At 36.0% G+C, this 19457-nt stretch overlaps 1 protein-coding gene across 2 annotated transcripts; it reads right to left on the reverse strand.

The window, feature by feature from the left end:
• Window positions 1–306: 306 nt before the first annotated feature.
• On the reverse strand, window positions 307–18411 carry LOC113480054 (ubiquitin carboxyl-terminal hydrolase 12-like). 2 transcript variants are annotated; one of them, XM_026848597.1, is made up of 8 exons: window positions 18317–18411; window positions 14131–14344; window positions 12955–13181; window positions 11634–11710; window positions 10631–10714; window positions 9846–10043; window positions 7782–7860; window positions 307–2670 (listed from the first exon to the last, which is right to left on the reverse strand). In XM_026848597.1, the coding sequence occupies exons 3-8, from the start codon at window positions 13162–13164 to the stop codon at window positions 2569–2571; spliced, it is 750 nt and encodes a 249-aa protein (XP_026704398.1). In that variant the 5' UTR covers window positions 13165–13181; window positions 14131–14344; window positions 18317–18411; the 3' UTR covers window positions 307–2568. The 2 variants fall into 2 exon arrangements, with proteins under 2 accessions (XP_026704398.1, XP_026704396.1); XM_026848595.1 differs by having other exon boundaries at window positions 14131–14204; window positions 18317–18402.
• Between the last annotated feature and the right edge of the window lie 1046 nt (window positions 18412–19457).

Below are 19457 nucleotides of genomic sequence, written 5' to 3' on the forward strand. Positions count from 1 at the left end.
ACAGCAGAGCTACAGGGGATGATGGAAGAGATCAAGGAATACCAGCAGCGGGCTGAGTGTCAGGGGAAAAGGCCCTGGGTAACCTCTTCTCAATTTACCAGCACATCACTTACAATGTGTGACACTGAATTACTCATTTCTCTTGGTTTAAACCCCTTATGCACAGGTTATATGCATGCAAATACAGAGGGGTCACAATCCCTCAGCCAGCCAGCATGGAGGGAGAAGCTAAGGAGAGCAAGCAACTAACCAATTACTTTTATTTCTGCCTTGGGTTGAAATTGAAGGAAAAGCATTTGGGCCATGTGCATTTGATCATACATGACCTTTATTGGAGACAGGTGGGGTCATTTATTATACAGAAGTAACATCACACCATTCTCTTCCAATTTAATTCCTTTTAGTCTCCTTATAAATCTGTAGCAAAAGTGCACTTTTAACAGTTTTTAATCTATAGTATATATCTTTCAATATTATCTCTCAGTCAGGTATTTTATTTGTAAAAATGTATCACCAGATATACAAAATACATGTCTAGTGTACTACATTAATTTTTGTATTTACTGTTTAAGATTATTTTTAACTCAGTGCTCTCTTTTTTTTCATTTTTTGCAAGAATTAGTGATGACAGTCTTCTGGTAGTGCCACCAGGAAAGGACTCACAGCTTGTGTGTGAACAAGGGGAGAAGACTCTTAGCCAGGAACAATTTTCACACAATAGGAACAAGATGACAAGGTTTGTTGTTATTGAATATGTCTCTTAAAATGACAGTACTCCATATAATAAAAAATAATTAAAAAACCCAATGTCCATATTTTATCTTCTGGAAGAGGAGATGTGCCAGGAGAATGGAACCTGTACCCAGGTGTAATACAGTGATAATGATTAATTTGCATTTTGAAGACAGGAGTTAATTGCTAACATTAAGTTTCTGGTCATGGTAAGAAGAAACAGATACATACAGCCACCACAAGAAACTGTTCGTGAGATGATGTTTACCTGAGGACGATATTTTGGTAAAATATTTTATATCCTGTACACACCACAGAATTGCATAAGTTAAATGTCCTCAAGAACAACAATTACTGGTATATACCACGAACGGCTGTGCTGGGAACAACCACAGAGAGGACAGCTCTTGTGTTATCTAACAAGATGAAGAAAGGAAAATACTCATTTCCACTGGTAGTTTAGAGCCAGCTGTGACAAGCTTTGGCACGGCAACAGGACTTTTCAAAAAGAAAATTACAGAAGATTTTCTGAGATTTCTTACAAACTTCCTTAGTCTTTTCTTTCTAGTTATCCTTGAGATTATAATATATACACACATAACGGATAATTACTTAGTTTCAGTCTTTAAAAGACTAACAATTTCCCCTGTTAAGCAAGGCCTATAGAGGTAAAACAATCAGAAGCATTTTTAGGTGGGAGTTACAATTCCCAGATCACTACAAACATTACCAACAGATGGTGAGGAACACTTAGCAAGGTGATGTCTGGGTTGGTTGGTTTGTTTTCCTTCTGACATTATCTTGAAGACTAAGAACAACTGGATTAGTTACATAAATAATGCTCCCCTTGGTTAACCCTTCACAATTAGTGCTGTTTCTGTGTATTAGCATAGATTCAAAATGCTAGTTGCATCAGTTTACTATGTATTGAATGAAACGTTGAACAGATCCTGTTTCAGAATGAGGGCACTTTTGGTTTACACAATAGCTCCAAGAAATGCTGTAACTTCAAACTTTCTACAGCAACTGGTTGCCAGAAATATTCTTCAAAAGGTAACTGCTTTTCTGCTCCCCTTAAATTTGCAGCAATGTGGCTATAAGTCAAAACTTCTGCTTCAAAAGAAAAATGCACAATAGACTAGGCTGAATACGGATAAAGTTCTATACCTTCTGAAGAAGAAACAGAACAGTAAAAATAAAAATATAAAAAGAAGCAGTACTGTTAGTGTTATCTAAACCCAAGATAATGCATAATGGGGAAATTTACAATGCTGCAGATTTTTGTCTGTTTTTTTTTTTTTTTATAAAAATTACAGACTTGACATTTCCAATATGTCTTAGCTTTGTACTGCTTCTCAAGTCTGAGTCACCAAAAATATCCAGCAACCAGCTGCTGTTCATATCCTAAAATATGCCTTCAGCTGACACTGAATATTGAAATCATTCTGCTAAAATACAGAAAAACGACGATGGTAGAAACCAAGGTATAGCCTCAGGCCAACATTAAATGGTAAAAATTCTACAATGCTACTTTTAAATCTCTTCTTCAGTTCATGAACAAATAAGCAGCCAGGTTTCAAGTAGAGGTAACACAGATTTTGGAAAATAGCACGTAAAAAAAGCCCAGAAAGAAAACTGGAACAAAAGCTCTTCTTGTTTCGGCAGTCAGCACTAATCCTCCACGAAATGGCAGGGAGAAACCTTTATTCGCCGTGCTGGATCTGTCCTGGTCCTACAGCAACAATGAGGAACTGCTTCTGCTGTCATAAATATGTTCCATTTGGACATATCTTGATCCCTTTTTTTCTTTCATTTGAATACATGTATCTTTTTGTTTTAGTCTCTTGACTGGTAGAAGAGGATATATCCAGATTCTGAGTTTTTGGAAATGTCTGATGTTAACCCATAGAATTCTTCAATGGCCTGGGCATCAATTTTCTGAAAATCAATGAGAGTTTTAATTAGCCTCAGTCAAAATACCATCCTAAGAATGCTTTTCCTAGACAAAGCATTATTTTCAGTTCTTGGAGACGATGCTGGAAAGCCACGCAGTATTAATACAGCAATATTTCAGTATCATTGAATCCAATCAAATAAAACAAAACATTTTTTCCACTTAATACCTTATTCACTATTGAAAAAAAAGAAAATCAAGATGAAATAATAAGCCTCTCAGAAGTGGTGCACTCTTAAGCTGGGCTATAAAAAAGGGGATCCATGAAAATGTACCCTTAAAAAGAGTACACGACATTTTTATATTTGTTTTCTCATTCAGTCTAGTGTTAGCTTTCCTGACTATATGTTTGTAATGTAAATGAAAAAAAGCAGTCACCGATCAGCAAAGATTTCTGTACAGTTGGGAGTACAGAAGGACCATCTTGAACAGCTTGAACACTAGGCTAAAATAACTGCAGATTTTAAAGTTCTTGTGACCCTCTTACGTCGAGAAGTCCTGCTAGTGCTACTGGTAATTATATCATGAAATCTGTGGATCTCATCTGATTATGATCTTCTGGTCTTATGATAGCTTTGCTTCCTTAGGATTTGCTGGTACAATGCCTACTGAAATACTGCCACAAGGTTTGTGTTTTAAAAGAAATAAATTCTTTGCCATATTAATAGAATTAAATGGTCTGCTTATATTTAAAGTTGTGAACTATTGCAGAAAAGCAGTTTTTCATTTTATACTCCAACCAGCAAGGCCTGTAGGGCATTTTAAAGGGCTTTTAAGGATGCAAGTTCTACAGTCTTGATCCCGCTCCTGAGAACAACTGGCTTTACATTACTGAATTTGATTCTCAAGTCAGGGGAGAGTAAGCACAAGGACCAAAACACTGAAATAAAATACTCCCAATGACTGTGTTGCTCAGCACTCCATTGTGGTTTAGTATTTGAAAATACCTTTAGGACTCTGGATCCACAGAGATGAAAGGCTAAAGTAAACTGAATTTGTTATGGAGGACCAAAGGGAGACTAGCCAAAAGTTTCCCCAAGGAATAACACTGATGAAGTAAAGAAACGTTCAGAATACACGAGACTCTGGACTGAACACTTGCTTTTGATCATGAGAAGGAATAGCAGAGACCAGCTTGTGCTTACAACTTAGAAGAAAGGGACCACACTATGACTCCATCAAGAAGCCTCCTCAGCTACAGAATTTATTTGGCAGTGTGCTAAATCATCACTCACTGAACAGACTTTAGCATCACCAGCAAACACAAAAGCATTGGCTTCTGTAAGTGGCACTGCCAAACAACCTGCAAGTTTAGGCCATCCTTTTCCCAGCCTTCTTGAAGTACAAGAAAGACAAAGTCAGTAAGTTTCCAGAAGATGAATCAGTTGCAGGACAAAGCTGCATAAGTTTTCCTTTGAATAGTTTGGGGTTTTTTTTAAAAAAATGGGGGGGGGGAAACCCCAAAAAGGTATTTTGTCTTTCTCTCATTTCCATTTACGGACTTCAGAGAAGCTGAAATACCATATTGAGGGCTTTTGCATTTTCACACAATTTATTAACATAACGTCTACTACAAAGTGTTAGATACACATTTTAACAGAAAAATAGCAAAAGAACATTCTTCATTCCTTGTAATATATTTAGCAGACAACTCAAACATGTTTTATTTTAAGTGCCAACTAACTTGCCATGCAATCAAGTCTATTTCCACTACTCATTTTGAATGCAACTCAAACATTTGATGTAGATTAATTCATCCTACAGATATTTTTAGTTTTATCACAGCAAAACTGACTTCCTTCTTTAATTTCACTATCCACAGAAAACAGTGGAACTGTAAGAGGATCATATCGACTCTATTCTTCCCATCCTTAGTTGACCATGTATATTGTGGACAGCAAAGTTTTACCCAGTTGCAGCTTTAGAGTAACAACCAGCTGATAGTTTCACAACTATTTTTAGGGTTTTGCAGCCTCACCTGGCATTATGATGATTTTTCCTGTTAATTGAGCTTAAGTATCCTTTGCTCATTTCCAGACAACTATTCTGGTTCCTCAAACCAAATGCTTTTCTTGCATACCATTCATAGCATCCAACTGAATGCTGCAAATCTCTGGACAAATATTTAAGCAAAGACATTCTCCCCCTTTTCTCAATCTGGAGAGCTCCCTGGATGGACACTTCTCCCTCTCTGTTTCAGATAAACATTGTCACTATAATGTATCACTTAGCTGCTCTAATGACAACATGTCAAATTAGCCAGAGATCATTTACTCAGGTTTCTCAATTAATTCTGCTTGGCGCAGTATATTATTTGGACTGATTTGCCTCCTGGATTTGACGCAGTTGCTTTTCACATATGCTGTAGTATGTTTGATTATCATCTGTCTTCAATTTAATTGGAAGTTGGCCTTCCAAGCAAATCTAAATAGATAAATAAATATGACTTCACCACCTCTGACATTTAGTGTGTAATAAGGATAAACTACTTCCTATTGACAGTTCAGAGCTATTAATTCATATCCCTTGACAAAAATGCAACAAAGCTTTTTAACTGTAAGGGCAAAGGCTTTCTCCCGTGTTCTCTTTCAGTTGAGTATTTGTATACAGGTACAGTGAGTTTGGACTCATCTTCTGAAGTTGAATGACTAATACCTGTTCTGTTATGAATCCTGTTCACACCTAGAATGTTAAGTCTCCAACCTCAAAAACAAACAAAAAAAAACCCCAAACCAACCCACCTGCTTTCAGGTTCTTAAGACTCTGTGAAGAGTAGAAGACTCGTGTGATTAGCCCTAAATCCAGAAACTTACGCAGAATTCATGTTTTAGAGGATTTGGGGCTTTGGGGTTTTTCTGCCACTCCATTTTTGAGGACAACTTCTGTAATGTCATACACAGCAATATATTTGCTGTAGTGTCACCTTATGGCCAGTCACAAGAAGGTTGAAAACAGTAAGTACAGAGTAGATATTTAAACCTCTTTAGGAAGCAAATGGAACTGACAAAAGGGGTTGCGGCTTTAATTCACTTTTTCAGTGAATAACCTATAGCACTAGTAAGGAACTAATTCTCAAGAGCTGTTGACTAAGCAGGGGAGAGAGAACAGATGAGTAAAACTGCAGCTACTTCTTCCAGCAGCCTGTAGCATCAGGAAAGGAAGAGCAGTCTCCACTATCCTGTTCTACTTGATCACTGAATGAAGAAATGCAGGCGAGTTCTAGAAGGTTGAGAAAAGAGAAAGGGTGGTACTTCCTAGCCAGAGGGAGGTAAGAGGTAAGTTTCATGCTCATCACACTCTTACAAGGCAGGAGCAGCTACGATGGATAGTCAGTGAAGAGATCCTCAGGGACAAACCCCACTGGAATCCTTAATACTACACTCCTCAAAGCAGGTCATCAGAAAGGGCCAATGATCTCAAACAGCTTGTGCAAAACTCATGTGCAAATTTTCATGCCCTCTACCAGCAGAAAAAATAAAGCCTGAATTTCACAGAAAACAAACACCACGTGCAAACGCCAGCCAGGAAGAATCTTCTAGCAGGAAAAGGAGTCAAACTTCTGGATCCACAGCTGGGGCAGAGGTAGTGCTACAGGACAGGGCTTATACTGCTAACACTAATCAAGACAGTGAAAACAAAGCACCATGGAAGACATAAAAAGTAGAAATTTCAGATCAAAGAGCTTTATTTTTACAGCACTTAGATAACCTCTGTAAAAGATGAACTTAAAAAAAGAAAGCCATGATTAAAGTTAGAAAAGCAACTTAAAGGAAAAAAAAAGCATCCCTCCAAGAGAGAGGAACTACATTCTAGCTTACTTGTGACAGCTCCTTGAATTTATTGTCCAATAACAGACAGTGTATATTTAAAAGCTATGTTTTGGCACATCTATAAAAGTGCCAACAGCATTTGCAGATGAAAAGAAATTCTGCTTTGACCTAAAAGCTAAGATACAACATAGAAGTGACTGACAGAAAACAAATATAGAACAAGATGGTTATTTCACATCTACTTCTAAAATGTAAAGTTTACCTCCTGGACGGAAAAGACAGTGAATACTTGCATTTAAAAATATTGAACACTATTTCCAAAATTAGATGACACAATTATGTACTTCATCCATGACAGAAACAGAGGAAAATAACCCTCAAAATACAGTAACGGGGGAATGGCAACTGTTCATAGTCATACAAGCCATCCAAATCACCAGGAAGTCACTCCTGATGCTCAAAGCTAAGCAAAGATTTAAAAAAAAAAAAAAAAAAAGCACATATTACATCATCTTTATTTCAACACAAGCAAGGATTTTGCTGTACCTATTTAGACACTTAGCTTCAGGCCTTAACCTTGACCATGAGATCTCAGAGGAAAACAGTACATTTTCATCTTTACAAAAAGCAGTGCTACTGTGGTATTTCTGTTTGATATTTGCTTAATAATTATTTGAAATACATGGAGATATAGATAGATAGATAGATAGATAGATAGATAGATAGATAGATAGATAGATATTGGATATTAGTCTTTACAAATATGTTAGTAGAAAAGGTAAGGAAAAATTTTCTTGAGCAGACTGTTGAAATGTTAACACAAATAGACCAAACATTGTTGTACACTTTCAGGACTGTATTACAGTCTCTCAAATCTTTTCTTACAGTGTTTCTACACTTCAATTTGTTGGGGAAAACTGCCTACAAAAAAAAGGTTAGAAGTTCTTAAATGCAGCAATGAAATGCAACTAGCACAAAGCAAATTAGCCACAAAAAGGAGCTCAAAAGGTGGGCTGTAATAAGAGCATTTCAGATCTTGAGTAAAATAGTTGTGGTATTTCAGCCTGAACAGGTGTACACCACTGCATGTCTGAGGTGTCCATACAACCCTCATGTTCATTTGCCGTTCTCCATACTACTTCTATCACAATGACGCACAAAAATGCTTTTTTTTTTTGCATTTACTTTTGAAATGTTCAGAATTATTCTGTGCACAGATTTTGCTGAAATACTTTCACAGGTGCAAAAGCTAATCCCAGACATAAAAAGAGAGCTGGAGAGTGATGCTGTCTACACTTGTTCTCACCATGTAATAGCATACCCACCTCTACAATGTCATCATCAAACAGCAACCAAAAGCCATGGCTCTTCACAATGGTGATATAGTGTCCACGATTTGGACCACTGCCAGAAAAAAGGATTGAAGACTTATTACTCCTGTGCCTACAAAGGCAGGATCACTGCTCTCCACATGATTCTCACTATTATTGGCAGAGTTAGATTTCCTGACTCTTAATGTTGTCTAACACTACTCGTAACATTGTTTAGGTTCTTAGACTTTGCCAAATTGCTTGAAATAAAATTTCTGTCTTTGCTACTTGCTAAATACAATATATTCAAAATACAGAATTTCATAAATATTTCACTCAGTCATTCATATTATTTCCAAAACCAAAATTAAAACCCAGTTATTTCAATCACCGTTTGGTTGTATTCATCACTCCTGAATATTATGACCACTGTTCAAAAATTTTAATAATCGTCTGTCTGATTTTATTTGCACAGGAGATTTTTATTTTTAATTCTCAGTGTGGTTTAGCCTATGGCTGACTGCAGACAGGCTTTCTGCAACTGCTTTTCCCACTTTTCTGGTTTCAGTTTCCCAGTCTGATTCCAATGCCTGTATCCCGAACACTTACCTCGAAGGGAAGGGACAACAAAATGACCTAACTTAAAGGCAGGTGGATTTTCAGAGAAAAGGCAGGTGGACTGCCCTGAAAAGGTAGTGATTTGAGATAATGGGTGGAAAACGATGAGCTATCAAGCTACTAAGCTCAAATTCTGAGAGAATAGTCCAGGGACCAGTGAGGAAAATAAAAAAAAATTACCTTCCCGCCCCCCCCCCCGCTTTAGTTTTTACTTGGATCTACACAAGGCTTTAAAATGACATCTATTTATATCAGCTTTAGGCAAAAGAAAGTAATTCTCTAGTCCTTCCAGAATTACTGATACACACTACCTGTCACAAAATGAAATGTCTTCATTTAGAGCAATTAAATGAAAAGTAAAACTATAAGGGCAAAAGGGTTAAAACAAATGATGAGAACTCAACTATTTTATAAAATACAGTTTATCTTAAGCCTTTGGTAAGTTCCTAGTAAGAACTGAAACCAGGAGAGTCACAGGACTCCTAAAAGCCCTGTATAAATCAACAGGTTTGGGAAGAAAAAGCAAAGCTATTTAATACATCTGAATTATTAATCACCATTGTTTAAAACATGTAAGTGCAGTTACAGATATAGCAAATTAAGAATCTACAGAAGAAAATGCATGAGATCTTAAAACAATAAAAAGAAATTAAAAATAGCACAACTATACCACAACAGAAATCACCTAGAACTGTATGTCCTTTATTTCTACTAAATCTCTGCAATATTAGTGTGTTGATTATACTGTCTTGCTCCTCACAAAGATGTTTCAAACATTTATGTGCTGTAATAACTTATTAATTTAAATCTCAAGCTTCCAGAAGGCAGTTATAAATATATTTTTGCCTTCCATGACTGATTTTTGCCTAAAAGTGCTTAAAAATATTTCCTCTTTGCTTTTAAAAACAGAATTAAAGCCACTCCAACAACAACAAAAAAATAACAGAGTAAGGGTATTTTTAAAAATCAGCAGTACACAGTTTATTCCACATGGTGGCACCAGCTTCTAAAAAACCTTCAGCAGTTTAGCAAGTAGGAATATAAGAACTGTGACTTAATTCTATTTTAGTAAGTGTTTTTCCAAGATTTCTTTTTATTTCATTTAGCTTTCCTGGAAAGTAGGGTTGGGGGTGGTTTTTTTTTTTTCTTGTTGGTTTTGATTTTTTAAAGACTGCTCTTACTTTGCTACGGCTCAAAGAAACAACTTGTTTCTTTGAAAGCTGATAAAAGAGCAAACCTTAGACTGTGTAGTCAGAAAGCAAAACTTAAAATGGTAAAAAAGTAGTAAAAGACCAAAACACTTTCTCTAGCTCTGATGCTGCTTAGCACACTCCCATATTATCAGCCATGATGTATAGATATATATATCTCATATATTTATAAAATGGCATATGGATGACAGACTCCTTTCAAATTCCAAAAAAAAGCATTTAAAGTCCAGAAAGCAGAAAACCAACATACCTGCCACAGTGAACAACTACAGCCACAAGGTCATACATTCTGTCAGGATTTGTAGCATCTCCTGAAGTGTTAAAGAGCCGGAGCTCCAAGGGAAAGACTACACGGTAGGAGAGTTTGGTGTATCGATGCAGCTGGTCCATGTATTTGAACCTTTTTAAGTGCAGAGCTAGAATCATGGGCAACTTTTTCACTCGCATTCTGAACCACAAAAATATGTTAAACAAAGAACAGGTATTAGCAGATCACCTAAAACAAAGCTTTGTTCAAGAACAGATTCAAGATGAAGAGCTTCTTAAAAAGCATCTAAAATGTTGAAGATTTTCAAAAGGCTGCTTTTCTCATGTATGTTCATCGCATTTATTCTGAAAGACTAACTAGACAACTGACATTTGAATGCAGGACAACTGTCTATGTTGAAAACATTAATTTTTCATCACATCAATGGGAAGAAAGATGGAATAAATCTGTCTTGCTGCTCTGCCTGTGACCAAGTATGAGGTGAGAAATAAGATTTTTGTATATAGTAGTCATACTGAAAGCAAATGGGATGGTTTTCAGTGGCTTTAAGCTGATTAATGCTAACTGAGGAAAATGCAAATGTCTGGAAGCACCAGATATAAGCTCTTCAGGGAGGAATACAAGATTAACCTCTTCATTTCTCTTTGGTCCAAACACAGACCAAAATAGTCTTACATTTTCTTTTCACCGAATTCATAAGGTGTATTTTTCCAACAGCTGCCCATTTTAAGAGAATATTTACATTAGCCTGAGTATTTGAACCTTACCTCTTCTGTGCTTCCTGTTTACTGCGGCACTGCTCACAATAGTATTTATATTCACTGCACAGAGTTTCAGTATTACTAAATCCTCTGTGGAAATTAAAGAAAAGTCAGATAAGCAGGGATATTCATTCAGTCAGACCATCCAATTAAAAGTTACCGCTGCTAATGCTGAAAAAAACACAGAAATTAAATTCCTCTTATTCATGTATCGCTCACACCTTCCCAACACGTTTTAGATGTATTTGTCCCAGTCTTGGGATGTAGTATCAATGTTCAGCTGGAAAAATGTGGAAATTACACCCTCAAGTATTAATGTTATACCTTTCTGGGCAGGAGTCAAACACCATAGGTAATAAACAGGGATAAGGTGATTGTGCTTTGTTTCCAGAAGTAGCCACTCCATGTTTTCTTTGGTGGCAGACATTAAGTGTTAAGAGCTATAGCCATTAGCTACTGACTAGCCAAAGTCTGGATTATCTTTCAGCTCCTAGCAATTACACATCCATTATCAGCTATTAAAAAGCCAGATGCTATATGCAACTTGCAGTATCCTAGCAGCTGATAAGCCTTGGGCCTAGCAGTCAAATACATGGAACAAATTTCTGTCAGAGAAAAAAAAATAAATCTGACCACAAACATCAGGACCAGACAACTGAAATGCAATAACAGTATTAAAATAAACAAGAACTTATTACGATATCAAACATACCATGTTTAGTTTTGATAAAACCTCTATGATATAACAAATTAAAATCCCCATAGAAGGAAGTGAAAACCAATCTTACATACCACTAAGAAATTATCATACTCATTAACTACTAAAAACCACTAAGAAACTACTAGCTTCAAAACCCCATGATAAAGATAAAATGAACAGCAGTCTGAAAAGAACATATTTTACTGTAAATCAAAGCCTACAGTTGTGGCACAACAGAGAAACTAAGCTAGGTTCTTTTCTTCTGACCAAGAGCAGGTATTTGTCCCATTCTCAAATGGTTTCATTTACCTTAGACAGTGTGTAATTGACGTATTTTGTTCCACATCAACCGATAGATCCAGAAAGTCCTCATCTTTGCTACTAACCTTGAAAAAAATAGGAAAAAAAATTTCATAACAGCTTAGAACTGGCAGATTTCTTCTAACCATTCATTTCTGGAATGGTGCAATGTCCATGTTGCAAAGAGAGCTTTGTGATAAAAAATAAATACACATACAGAGACACACACAGGCCCTTTCTTGAGGTAAACTAAAACTCAAGAAATAATCTAATGTGTTGTTACAAATCCAGAGAGGAATATTGAAAGAAACCAACCAAACAAAAAAAAAAAAAAATCAAAACCCAGAAAATCACAAAAAAACAAACCCAAAAATCTTTCTTGCAAAACATCTCTCCCCCTTGAGACTTCAAGACACATCTGCTTACTTCACTGGCAAAACCAAGTTTTTACCACTTGGAGCTCTCAGAGATGGAGATGCTTTGAGTGTATGCCACTCTGCATTGTAGACTGATACAGCTTTCTGCTGCACTTCAGAGTTTAACAGTAAATACTTATAGGAAATGCAGAAACAGGCAGATGGGTTTTCAATTAAATGGGTTAGCAGTTAGGAAAACCATCTCTCCATTTGTGGAACAGTCACATTTAATTTCAAAATTCTTGAGACAGAATCTTATTAATGTCATTTTTAGAGCTTCTATTCACCACATAGCCATAATTTTAGATTTAAAATGCCAAGAACAGTAATTTCTGTTGTAATCATTTCTCTTTTTTCCTCTCTCCATCTGGGTTTTCATTTTTTTTAGAAATATTAAATCAGACATAGCACATGACTAACTACAAATTCCTGGTCTGAAGGTGGTGTGGCTCTTCTAATTCTAGACCTTGTGGCACTTCTTTTGCTTTCAAATACAGTGGGTATGGACCAGCACCAAGAAGCACAGACTTCCAGTTCAAGAAATTCAGTTAATCCCAGAGTTAAATAAATAGTGAGCAACTCTCATGTAGAAACACAACATAAACTATCAATCACTGACACAGGAAATAACATGAAGACAAAAAGGCAGCTTGTATCAGCCAGGTGCAGACTGCCTTGATGGAAACAGGGAGGAGGAACAGAAAAAACACTACGCTTTTTCTGAGAAACATACCTTAATGAGCATTGGTTTGAACATAGAGGTGATACAGTCATAAAATAGGCTATGCTCCATATTTTAATAGAGAGAGTGCAATTTCATCTATCCTAATAAATGAAAAAGTGTGCTTAGTATTAGGGAAAACGATCCAGAACCTGTGAAAATTCTAAGAGGTTTTGTTTTGTTTTAAACGTACAGCCTCACAGTTAAGACATCTGGTTTCATTGGTTAGTGTTCCTTGGAAGATTTCATGGACCCACGTCAGATCAGTCTTGTCTCCTTCTTCACTCTCAATGCTGCCATTCTGGAGTTTGCCATTCTGCTTCTCCTGTTTTTTCTCTTCTTGTAGTAAGTCAGCAATAGTGTTAAGTAGGTAGTTTAGGAATTCATGTGCATCCTGCTGCATATAATTATCAAATAATTCTGGAAAGGAAGAGATCAAGAAGAAAGAAAAAAATACAGATACTTCATAATACCAACTTACTATGCTTTTAGCAATCAGTTGTGCCCTTCCCCCTTCTCTATCCTATTATACAATTGTGGGTTACACTGTGAAGTGTCTTTGAAGAATTGTTCTCACAACAGATGGTAGGTTACCCTCACCTATTCCTCAGGTTGTAAGAAACAGGCAACTGAAAAATAACATTAATGAAACTTAGTCTGGACATTTATTGGAACTGAAGAAAACCATGATTGGTTTTATGTTTTGGTGATTTTTTGGAGAGGGAAAGAAACAAAGACATTCAGTTGTGTTGCCTTGGGCCATTAGTTCATCAAGACCAGCATCAAGAGGCAAAAATCCCCTACTATAAGTTTGTTATGCTTACAGGTTCAAGCAGAGATGATAAATCAACATACAGAACTTTTCCTCACAAAGTAACCCTGGGAAACAACCACTAGTTAGTTCTCATCATAAGGAATTTATCCCACCGCAAATGTAAAAAAGCAGGCTAAGAGTGATTAAGCCTCCTTAGAGAGTTCAATTTTAACCAACTCTGTTAGGTTAGCCTATGACAGTTTCTAGCAACGACCTGAAGTGTGCTGACTTGCAGCAGACCTCTACAGAATATGATGCCAGTGTGGAAAAATTGAAATACTGAGTATTTAGACAGAGTACATGCTCTGTACATGGTCTAAGCAAGTACAGAAACAAAGATAACTACATAATCCTCTTACAACACAGCATGGTTCTGATATAATCTCTGTTCCTATGCTACAGAGGTGGTGAAATTCACACCACAAACATGAGTTCAAAAATCTTCCAGAAATCTGTTAAAACTTGACAGTTTAGACTCACTTAAGAAGGAAGTTGTGTTTACATTTTGTATGCTTAAATCTCCAATGCTTAAATCTGCATAAAATTTTCATTTACCATTTTCTTTCCTCAATCGGGAAATAAATTTCTTGGGTGGGATGACTCCCACCTTCTTCTTTTGCGTTGCAATACTGTTGAAGAGATCAGAGAGGCATGTCAGGAGGCTTTCCTTCTTTCGAGGCTGCACTTTGTATGCCAAAACTTTTTCCCGAAATGGACGACAAAAATAAAGTGCCTGTAAGACTGAGTTGCAGTAGCAGGTATTGCCGAACTGGTTAAAACAGAACAAAAGGAAAACAAACATTTTCTTATTAGGTCTGTTAAAAAGTAATAATAGAAAGAGGTTGCTCATTAAGAATGTCACATACTGAAAATGGAAAAGTCATCTGTCAGAGTTAATTTACTGGGGAAATACTAGTAGGCATGCTGTAAGAGACTCATCCTTCTATCATCACAGCTGGTAACAGCAAGAAAAGGAAGAGAAGACAACTGTCACAGTGACACCGGGTACACAAAAAAAGCAGAGAAACACTGACAAAAAAGATCCAGTTGAGGGCTCATCATAAAATCAAAACTTCTGGAGACATAGCATGATTGGGGAGATCCTGCTGATACTGATGTGGAGGGGTGCCAATGATACAGCAGAACAGAAAGAAAACATAAAGAGACAGCATCCATCAGCAGCACCACTGCGTCTCAACGGTATGAGAGTAACAAAAGCTGCCTGTGTCAGATATGCAAAGTACTTTTTAGAGATAGTTAGCAAGGTACATGTTAAATATTTCCTGCTTATAATGAAATATTAGAAGAAGTACATGATGCAGGTAAATTCAAAGAGCAGCTGTTTTACAACTGCCACATCTGAAGGCAGTGTCATTTTAGAGAAAGGAAGACAGCGATAACTTCCAGAGGCAGTGTTCCACATGGCTTAAAAAGAAGAAACACTCAGATATTAGCATATCATCCACCAGAAATACACCATGGGTTTTTTGATTTTTTTCTTTGCAATTTATTGAACAACTGTACTGTACAATGCTATTGCTTCAAAAAAGTGAAACAAATACTGGGTGTGCCAGTCCCCAGATATTCTGGCAATGAGATTCTACATCTCAAGAGCACTGAGAGAAAAATATCTTAAATAAACAAAACAAGCATACAAATCTGACTACAGAACAGACTATTTTTTTAAGTGGTACTCAGAGAATACGGCCACTACTGTTTACTAAAATTTGATTACTGTAGCAGAATGATTTCAAGTTAATAATCAGTTTGCTGACTGAAAGAGAAAATTAACAGTTTAATTAATACAGCTAAAAAGATTACAGAATTATAGTTACATTAATTAACACCATATACAAACAGCACGGAACAAGATTTAAAATTTATGATATGAGGAAGACAAATATGCAAGCTGAACAAACACGTGAATTAGGAAAGCACCTAATCCATATGTATGTTAGTGACCTAGGAGAACAGATAAGCACCATGCCACTGGAATCTGCATACAAGACAAAATCGGCAATACAAGACAAAATCGGCAATACAAGACAAAATCGGCAATACAAGACAAAATCATCGGCAATACAAGACAAAATCGGCAATACAAGACAAAATCGGCAATACAAGACAAAATCGGCAATACAAGACAAAATCGGCAATAGAAATACCAAGTACTATTGTTTTCAGATGAGGTAGTTAATATGTTTGTCTATAATAATCCCAGAAAATTAGAGACAGAAGAAACTAAAAATTAGTGATCTTAAAAAAAATACAAGGTCATGATTCCTCTTAAGTCGAAAAGTTTACAAAGCAAGTAGTTAATGAGATTTCAGGACTGTATTCATAGAAAATCATGTCAAAAAGCATGAAGTTAACTGGTTATACATATCCAGCTCTGATGCTACCCACACAGATTATTAGAACCAAACTAAATGGAAGAGTTAAAGGAATTAAAGAAACAAAATTCCATTCAAACATCTTTAAAAAGTCCTGACAGTAAGATGCAAGACACTTTGCAGCAGTCAAAGTGAAAAATTCATTTTATGACATGCTTTAAGTTTTTTAAATGTCCTTCTAAACAGTATTTCAACTCTGCTTCCTAACACCTTTACATAAAATAACGTAGAAGAACTTTTATTTCTGAAATCGGCATCTTGCACGTTAGCATTTTAGATATTTTCCTGCATGTCAAGTACTTTCAGCAATTTTGACTTTTTTCATGTTAGAAGTAAATTTGTCCAACTTCGAGCAATTCAGGGCCTTGGGGAACTTCTGAATATCTCAATTATTGATCTACACTTCTCTGTATTGGAGAGAGTTCTCCACAAATAAACAGTACTACATAGCAGTGTCACATTTTTGAAATGCAGTTGGTTTGCTTTTAGAAGTACACAGGAGTCAGATCTTTCCAATCATGACCTTAACTTGGCTAGAAATGTTGGCTGAAAAAAAAAAAATAAGGGGGTGGGTGGGCTTCTAAGCATTCGTCTTCAACAGAACCCCAAAAAACAGGTTGACAAGACAGTTCTCAATGGCCTGATGAATATTTCCAAACCTGGAGCTACATGCACAGATCAAATACACAGATACTGTATAAAGTGTAACATCACCTAGAACACAAATGAAGAACAGGTACAAACACGTAGCTTTTAAAATCTATTTGTCATTGTTTGTCTGGCATAAATATTTTAAATAGATGCCAAAACAGGTTTTTCGGCTTAAACCTGACTTCATGAGCACTTGTAAAATTTTACACTTTCAATGTAAAAATAAAATTTGAAGGCTCTTTTTAAGATAGAAGCTTCTTAAAATGAAAACTGAGATGAAATTCTGGAACAAGAACATTGTTCCATCCCTTTTGCACTTCAGTTCTAAGTTACACGTAATCTATTTTAACAGGCTGTCAGAAGGAACAGTCAGACCCTTCTCCCATATTTGCTGCAGTGGCTTTAGCAATAGTTTGACTGCAGGCAAGATGGTTCAGCTTACTGATCCAAAGAGAAAATAACTCCTAAAAAAAACCTTTTAAAGCCTTCATTGTCCACAGGTTTAATACCTGATTCTATTTGCAGTGCAACCACACATTTACTAGTATTGATGCTGAAGCCATGTAACTGGCCCCTTTAAAGTGCTCCAATTAACTTCAAATCATGAAAGAACTAGAAATAGTTTAGGAAAAGCTCTGCACAACAACAGCATGAAAATGATCATCCTAAAGAAATTGGGTGCAAGGAATAAAACACAGCAGTATTAGTCATATTTTGTCCTTCAAAACAGAGAATGGATGTGGTTATAATAATTCTGGTTATTTTTAGAATGCTATTTTCCCTCTTCACACTATTCATGGCTCTGCTATTTATGTTACAATTGGAGATGCCTTCCATTTTTCTCATTATGGTGCAAACCTCAGCAGCTTTGGAATGGCCATTAACACCATACTTAAGGAATATAACTCAATGTGTTTAGATAGTTTGGTGTCTGAGAACACAAACTGCTAGAAACCCACACAAGTCAGTGAAATGCATTTGTAAGGAGCTGCAACACTTTAGTAGTTATGTTAACCTTATTTGGTGTGTCAAAAGATAGATCATGTTTCAGTTTTCAACAAAACGTACCTAGATGACCAGCAAACAGAAGTATACTTATGTTTCTAGTGAGTTTTGCCAAAATAGTATTTTCACATCATAAATTTGATGCCACTGAATCTTTGTTTCTATTAAGTAACTTCATATATTCATTGGTAAAAGATGTCTTAGGCACAACAGCTGCCTTTCTCCTCCAGAAGCACTGGCAAGATCAACGTCAATGCTCCATTCTCTCCATAGTTAATTTAGGTAAACAACCCTCACTGTCCAACAGATCCCCGTCAAGTCAGATCTATACAAACTGACAAATACAAAATAACGATTCACTATTACACAAGGTTGTCAAACAATTTTAAAAAAGGAGTATTACTACATGCAAGAAAATTATTTACCCTCATTTATCTCCTGGCTATGTCCTTGCATAGAAGAACTTCCACTAATCCCACAAGTACTATGTTTTTACAAAAGCAACACATTTTCATGTTAAAACCTCAAGGCTCCCATAGACTGCAGCATCACTGTAAAATCAAACCTCTCTTCTCTAGAAGAGAATATGAACAATATTCTCATAGATAAAGTTTTAAAAGATAATCCTGTTAAATTCAAAATTAGGATACAAATTAAAAAAACATGACTTCAATAACAGAAAATTCACTTACATTGACCAAGCCAAAATAATGTTCATTCACAGGGAACTGTTCAGGACCAATCTCTTTCTCCAAAGCAGAGGCATTGGCGCCCTACAAAGAAACACTATGTTTATGTTAGAGAAAAAAAAAACCCTTCCTAAAAAAAAAATATCCAACAGAATTCATACTACTCCTATAAAAACAAGGAAGCTAAGAAAATAAGTTACTTCCATTGAGAATTAGCATTTAATGCTTCCTATGTTCCTCAAAATGAAATCAGCAGGATGCTTTATTATTATAAAAGGTCCCATGGTTACACTTACAAACTCAATTTCATCAGCTGGAACTAGAACTATCTGATCTAAGAGAAGGGTTTTTTGCATTTGAATTTATTTGAAAGTTAGCAACAAGAAATTTGTTCTCACTTAAAACTTCAGGTTAGTCACAGTGACCTAGAAACACCAATTTAAATTTAGCCAAGAATGCATTGTAAAAATAAAGAAACTTGTAACACACAGAGAACTTCTAAACCTAGAGGACGGAAACCACACAGGCTACAAATCCCATGAAAGAAAAAAAGTCTTTGTGATGTGAACAGCACAAAAGGTTTGGTGTGGCTGTTTATTATTTGCATCTCATAGAAAGAATTCTTGAAAAAAATCTTGCCTTTACTGACATTTTACATTAGAAATACTGTAATTTTTTAACTTTATTTCTGGAAAGTACTATGGACAAGTGAAGCATGATTACAAAAAAATAAGAAGAATGGAAAGGATTTTATCAGACTTTCCTCAAACTTGGATCACCTTGAGGTGCTTTGGCTTTGCTATCCTTAATTTAAGGATGATGTATTATGCTTACAGTGCATTGTGATACATCCTTGATTCTCCAGCAATATAACGTGGATAGAACCTACTGTTTTAGATAGAACTGAAAAATACCACTGTTCATCCATATGGTCTTACTTGTCACATAAAACAAGAACTAAAGCATACCAATATTTTAAACTTTGTCCACTTCAAATTCAAAATGGTTTATGAATCTCTTTCCATTTTTTCCTCTTTTTTTAATTCACCAATACCTTATAGGTGAGCTCCCACTTGGGATTTGGCACCTTCCCTCATACCTCCATCTTGTTCTCTAATGTTTCTGCTGATCTTCCAACAGTCCT

Source organism: Athene cunicularia, assembly GCF_003259725.1.
Source record: "Athene cunicularia isolate RWA chromosome 4 unlocalized genomic scaffold, athCun1 chr4_part3, whole genome shotgun sequence".
NCBI classification, from domain to species: domain Eukaryota; kingdom Metazoa; phylum Chordata; class Aves; order Strigiformes; family Strigidae; genus Athene; species Athene cunicularia.

What these genes read in the sequence shown, in the direction of transcription:
- LOC113480054 (XM_026848595.1), bottom strand. Translation starts at nt 18,342, where the DNA reads ATGAACATTATTTTGGCTTGGTCAAT. An exon ending in CCGATTGAGGAAAGAAAATG is followed by an intron (nt 13,182 to 14,130) that starts GTAAATGAAAAT and finishes CTTCCTTTCCAG; the next exon opens with AATTATTTGATAATTATATG. An exon ending in TTGATGATGACATTGTAGAG is followed by an intron (nt 2,671 to 7,781) that starts GTGGGTATGCTA and finishes ATTGATTTTCAG; the next exon opens with AAAATTGATGCCCAGGCCAT.